Source organism: Gobius niger (genome assembly GCF_951799975.1).
Source record: "Gobius niger genome assembly, contig: SCAFFOLD_96, whole genome shotgun sequence".
NCBI lineage: Eukaryota > Metazoa > Chordata > Actinopteri > Gobiiformes > Gobiidae > Gobius > Gobius niger.
Window position 1 is genome coordinate 43,038 of NW_027639276.1, and position 6,963 is coordinate 50,000.

Here is a 6,963-nt window from a genome sequence, read left to right on the forward strand (position 1 = left end):
CTCAGTGATAGTATGTAGTTATAGCTCAGTGATAGTATGTAGTTATATAGTTCAGTGATAGTATGTAGTTATAGCTCAGTGATAGTGTGTAGTTACAGCTCAGTGATAGTATGTAGTTATAGCTCAGTGATAGTATGTAGTTATAGCTCAGTGATAGTATGTAGTTATATAGCTCAGTGATAGTATATAGTTATAGCTCAGTGATAGTATGTAGTTATAGTTCAGTGATAGTATGTAGTTATAGCTCAGTGATAGTATGTAGTTACAGTTCAGTGATAGTATGTAGTTATAGCTCAGTGATAGTATGTAGTTATAGCTCAGTGATAGTATGTAGTTATATAGCTCAGTGATAGTATGTAGTTATAGCTCAGTGATAGTATGTAGTTATAGCTCAGTGATAGTATGTAGTTATATAGCTCAGTGATAGTATGTAGTTATAGCTCAGTGATAGTATGTAGTTATATAGCTCAGTGATAGTATGTAGTTATAGCTCAGTGATAGTATGTAGTTATATAGCTCAGTGATAGTATGTAGTTATAGCTCAGTGATAGTATGTAGTTATAGCTCAGTGATAGTATGTACTTATAGCTCAGTGATAGTATGTAGTTATATAGCTCAGTGATACTATGTAGTTACAGCTCAGTGATAGTATGTAGTTATAGCTCAGTGATAGTATGTAGTTATAGCTCAGTGATAGTATGTAGTTACAGCTCAGTGATAGTATGTAGTTATATAGCTCAGTGATAGTATGTAGTTATAGCTCAGTGATAGTATGTAGTTATAGCTCAGTGATAGTATGTAGTTATAGCTCAGTGATAGTATGTAGTTACAGCTCAGTGATAGTGTGTAGTTATAGCTCAGTGATAGTATGTAGTTACAGCTCAGTGATAGTATGTAGTTATATAGCTCAGTGATAGTATGTAGTTATAGCTCAGTGATAGTGTGTAGTTATAGCTCAGTGATAGTATGTAGTTATAGTTCAGTGATAGTATGTAGTTATAGCTCAGTGATAGTATGTAGTTATAGCTCAGTGATAGTATGTAGTTACAGCTCAGTGATAGTATGTAGTTATGGCTCAGTGATAGTATGTAGTTATAGCTCAGTGATAGTATGTAGTTATAGCTCAGTGATAGTGTGTAGTTACAGCTCAGTGATAGTATGTAGTTTTATAGCTCAGTGATAGTATGTAGTTATAGCTCAGTGATAGTGTGTAGTTATAGTTCAGTGATAGTATGTAGTTATAGCTCAGTGATAGTATGTAGTTATATAGCTCAGTGATAGTATGTAGTTATAGTTCAGTGATAGTATGTAGTTATAGCTCAGTGATAGTATGTAGTTATAGCTCAGTGATAGTATGTAGTTACAGCTCAGTGATAGTGTGTAGTTACAGCTCAGTGATAGTATGTAGTTACAGCTCAGTGATAGTATGTAGTTATATAGCTCAGTGATAGTATGTAGTTATAGCTCAGTGATAGTATGTAGTTACAGCTCAGTGATAGTATGTAGTTATATAGCTCAGTGATAGTATGTAGTTATAGCTCAGTGATAGTGTGTAGTTATAGCTCAGTGATAGTATGTAGTTATAGTTCAGTGATAGTATGTAGTTATAGCTCAGTGATAGTATGTAGTTATAGCTCAGTGATAGTATGTAGTTACAGCTCAGTGATAGTATGTAGTTATGGCTCAGTGATAGTATGTAGTTATAGCTCAGTGATAGTATGTAGTTATAGCTCAGTGATAGTGTGTAGTTACAGCTCAGTGATAGTATGTAGTTTTATAGCTCAGTGATAGTATGTAGTTATAGCTCAGTGATAGTGTGTAGTTATAGTTCAGTGATAGTATGTAGTTATAGCTCAGTGATAGTATGTAGTTATATAGCTCAGTGATAGTATGTAGTTATAGTTCAGTGATAGTATGTAGTTATAGCTCAGTGATAGTATGTAGTTATAGCTCAGTGATAGTATGTAGTTACAGCTCAGTGATAGTATGTAGTTATAGTTCAGTGATAGTATGTAGTTATAGCTCAGTGATAGTATGTAGTTATAGCTCAGTGATAGTATGTAGTTATAGTTCAGTGATAGTATGTAGTTATAGCTCAGTGATAGTATGTAGTTATAGCTCAGTGATAGTGTGTAGTTACAGCTCAGTGATAGTATGTAGTTATAGCTCAGTGATAGTATGTAGTTACAGCTCAGTGATAGTATGTAGTTATATAGCTCAGTGATAGTATGTAGTTATAGCTCAGTGATAGTATGTAGTTATATAGCTCAGTGATAGTATGTAGTTATAGCTCAGTGATAGTATGTAGTTATATAGTTCAGTGATAGTATGTAGTTATAGCTCAGTGATAGTGTGTAGTTACAGCTCAGTGATAGTATGTAGTTATAGCTCAGTGATAGTATGTAGTTATAGCTCAGTGATAGTATGTAGTTATATAGCTCAGTGATAGTATGTAGTTATAGCTCAGTGATAGTATGTAGTTATAGTTCAGTGATAGTATGTAGTTATAGCTCAGTGATAGTATGTAGTTACAGTTCAGTGATAGTATGTAGTTATAGCTCAGTGATAGTATGTAGTTATAGCTCAGTGATAGTATGTAGTTATAGCTCAGTGATAGTATGTAGTTATATAGCTCAGTGATAGTATGTAGTTATATAGTTCAGTGATAGTATGTAGTTATAGCTCAGTGATAGTATGTAGTTATAGCTCAGTGATAGTATGTACTTATAGCTCAGTGATAGTATGTAGTTATATAGCTCAGTGATACTATGTAGTTACAGCTCAGTGATAGTATGTAGTTATAGCTCAGTGATAGTATGTAGTTACAGCTAAAATGTAGCTTAGATGTTTACTGACAAAGATTAATGGCACATCAGGGCAATAAAATGCAGTCTGACGCCCTTTGTAGGGCTATGGCGCAGCAATAGAGGCGCTAAAGGAGGCACGGCCCGCGAGGGCCGTTTGATGCCGCTTGTGGCTTTAATATATTTTTAGAAAGCTCTCTGTGACCCAGACGAGGCCGTGGGGCTCGGACACCGGAGGTGTGGGCAGTCACTGTTTTACACGCTGAGTTTACGGTCGACATGAGGTTTCCTGTACAGTGTGTTCTGATTACAAAAGGCCCTTGTGATGACAGGAAGCTCGGGCCTAATTATTAATATAAAACAACTGTTCATTTATTTCTGTCAGAGCTTTTATTATTGTTGCAAAGCTTTTTTACAAACACATTTGTCACAATGTATAGTTTGAAATAAAACAACATTTACTTGTTTTTAAGGAAAACAAAACTGTCTATTGATAAATATGCAAAAAAATAATCTTCCTAAAATTAATCTTCTCTAGGATTTATTAATAACTTTGATCATGAAGAGAATTCAGATTAAACAATTATCAATGACATCACAGATCGTCCAATCAGCGGCACTCGTTCCCTTTAACCAGGAAGAAGGTCCCCACGGCCACGCCCACCAGGCCCAGAGTCAGTCCCACAGCACAGAAGACAGAGGGCGCCAGAGAGGGCTTCTGGAACTGCACCGCTGTAACACAGAGTATACATGTAACTACAGGGGGCGCTATAACAGCAATAATATACATGTAACTACAGGGGGCGCTGTAACACATAATATACATGTAACTACAGGGGGCGCTATAACACATAACATACATGTAACTACAGGGGGCTATAACACATAATATACATGTAACTACAGGGGGCACTATAACACATAATATACATGTAACTACAGGGGGCGCTATAACACATAACATACATGTAACTACAGGGGGCGCTATAACACATAACATACATGTAACTACAGGGGGCGCTATAACACATAATATACATGTAACTACAGGGGGCGCTATAACACATAATATACATGTAACTACAGGGGGCTATAACACATAATATACATGTAACTACAGGGGGCGCTATAACACATAATATACATGTAACTACAGGGGGCTATAACACATAATATACATGTAACTACAGGGGGCGCTATAACACATAATATACATGTAACTACAGGGGGCGCTATAACACATGATATACATGTAACTACAGGGGGCTATAACACATAATATACATGTAACTACAGGGGGCGCTATAACACATAATATACATGTAACTACAGGGGGCGCTATAACACATAATATACATGTAACTACAGGGGGCGCTATAACACATAATATACATGTAACTACAGGGGGCGCTATAACACATAATATACATGTAACTACAGGGGGCGCTATAACACATAATATACATGTAACTACAGGGGGCGCTATAACACATAATATACATGTAACTACAGGGGGCGCTGTAACACATAATATACATGTAACTACAGGGGGCGCTATAACACATAATATACATGTAACTACAGGGGGCGCTATAACACATGATATACATGTAACTACAGGGGGCGCTATAACACATAATATACATGTAACTACAGGGGGCGCTACAACACATAATATACATGTAACTACAGGGGGCGCTATAACACATAATATACATTTAACTACAGGGGGCTATAACACATAATATACATGTAACTACAGGGGGCGATGTAACACATAATATACATGTAACTACAGGGGGCTATAACACATAATATACATGTAACTACAGGGGGCGCTATAACACATAATATACATGTAACTACAGGGCGCTATAACACATAATATACATGTAACTACAGGGGGCGCTATAACACATAATATACATGTAACTACAGGGGGCTATAACACATAATATACATGTAACTACAGGGGGCTCTGTAACACATAATATACATGTAACTACAGGGGGCGCTGTAACACATAATATACATGTAACTACAGGGGGCGCTATAACACATAATATACATGTAACTACAGGGGGCGCTATAACACATAATATACATGTAACTACAGGGGGCGCTACAACACATAATATACATGTAACTACAGGGGGCGCTGTAACACATAATATACATGTAACTACGGGGGCGCTATAACACATAATATACATGTAACTACAGGGGGCGCTATAACACATAATATACATGTAACTACAGGGGGCGCTATAACACATAATATACATGTAACTACAGGGGGCGCTGTAACACATAATATACATGTAACTACAGGGGGCGCTATAACACATAATATACATGTAACTACAGGGGGCGCTGTAACACATAATATACATGTAACTACAGGGGGCGCTATAACACATAATATACATGTAACTACAGGGGGCGCTATAACACATAATATACACGTAACTACAGGGGGTGCTGTAACACATAATATACATGTAACTACAGGGGGCGCTATAACACATAATATACATGTAACTACAGGGGGCGCTATAACACATAATATACATGTAACTACAGGGGGCGCTGTAACACATAATATACATGTAACTACAGGGGGCGCTATAACACATAATATACATGTAACTACAGGGGGCGCTATAACACATAATATACATGTAACTACAGGGGGCGCTATAACACATAATATACATGTAACTACAGGGGGCTATAACACATAATATACATGTAACTACAGGGGGCGCTGTAACACATAATATACATGTAACTACAGGGGGAGCTATAACACATAATATACATGTAACTACAGGGGGCGCTGTAACACATAATATACATGTAACTACAGGGGGCGCTGTAACACATAATATACATGTAACTACAGGGGGCGCTATAACACATAATATACATGTAACTACAGGGGGCTATAACACATAATATACATGTAACTACAGGGGGCGCTATAACACATAATATACATGTAACTACAGGGGGCGCTATAACACATAATATACATGTAACTACAGGGGGCTATAACACATAATATACATGTAACTATAGGGGGCGCTATAACACATAATATACATGTAACTACAGAGGGCGCTATAACACATAATATACATGTAACTACAGGGGGCTATAACACATAATATACATGTAACTACAGGGGGCGCTATAACACATAATATACATGTAACTACAGGGGGCTATAACACATAATATACATGTAACTACAGGGGGCTATAACACATAATATACATGTAACTACAGGGGGCGCTATAACACATAATATACATGTAACTACAGGGGGCGCTGTAACACATAATATACATGTAACTACAGGGGGCGCTATAACACATAATATACATGTAACTACAGGGGGCGCTATAACACATAATATACATGTAACTACAGGGGGCTGTAACACATAATATACATGTAACTACAGGGGGCGCTATAACACATAATATACATGTAACTACAGGGGGCGCTGTAACACATAATATACATGTAATTACAGGGGGCGCTATAACACATAATATACATGTAACTACAGGGTTAGTTAGTGTTAGTTATAGTTATAGTGACTCACTCCAGAGGCGGGTTAGTTAATGTCAGTTATAGTGACTCACTCCAGAGGCGGGTTAGTTAGTGTCAGTTATAGTGACTCACTCCAGAGGCGGGTTAGTTAATGTCAGTTATAGTGACTCACTCCAGAGGCGGGTTAGTTAGTGTCAGTTATAGTGACTCACTCCAGAGGCGGGTTAGTTAGTGTCAGTTATAGTTATAGTGACTCACTCCAGAGGCGGGTTAGTTAGTGTCAGTTATAGTGACTCACTCCAGAGGCGGGTTAGTTAGTGTTAGTTATAGTTATAGTGACTCACTCCAGAGGCGGGTTAGTTAGTGTCAGTTATAGTGACTCACTCCAGAGGCGGGTTAGTTAGTGTCAGTTATAGTTATAGTGACTCACTCCAGAGGCGGGTTAGTTAGTGTTAGTTATAGTGACTCACTCCAGAGGCGGGTTAGTTAGTGTCAGTTATAGTGACTCACTCCAGAGGCGGGTTAGTTAGTGTCAGTTATAGTGACTCACTCCAGAGGCGGGTTAGTTAGTGTTAGTTATAGTGACTCACTCCAGAGG

The 6,963-nt window shown here is 37.6% G+C and overlaps 1 protein-coding gene across 2 annotated transcripts in view; it reads right to left on the reverse strand.

The window, feature by feature from the left end:
• Positions 1–3,283: 3,283 nt before the first annotated feature.
• LOC306982640 (H-2 class II histocompatibility antigen, A-B alpha chain-like) overlaps positions 3,284–6,963 on the reverse strand; it is a 17,089-nt gene continuing 13,409 nt past the window's right edge. The window contains exon 4 of one of the 2 annotated variants that reach the window (XM_079583107.1): positions 3,284–3,536. In XM_079583107.1, the coding sequence (XP_079439233.1) occupies positions 3,415–3,536 (122 nt within the window). In that variant the 3' untranslated portion in view covers positions 3,284–3,414. The remainder of the gene's footprint in view (positions 3,537–6,963) is intronic. The other variant, XM_079583108.1, reaches the window with a different exon arrangement.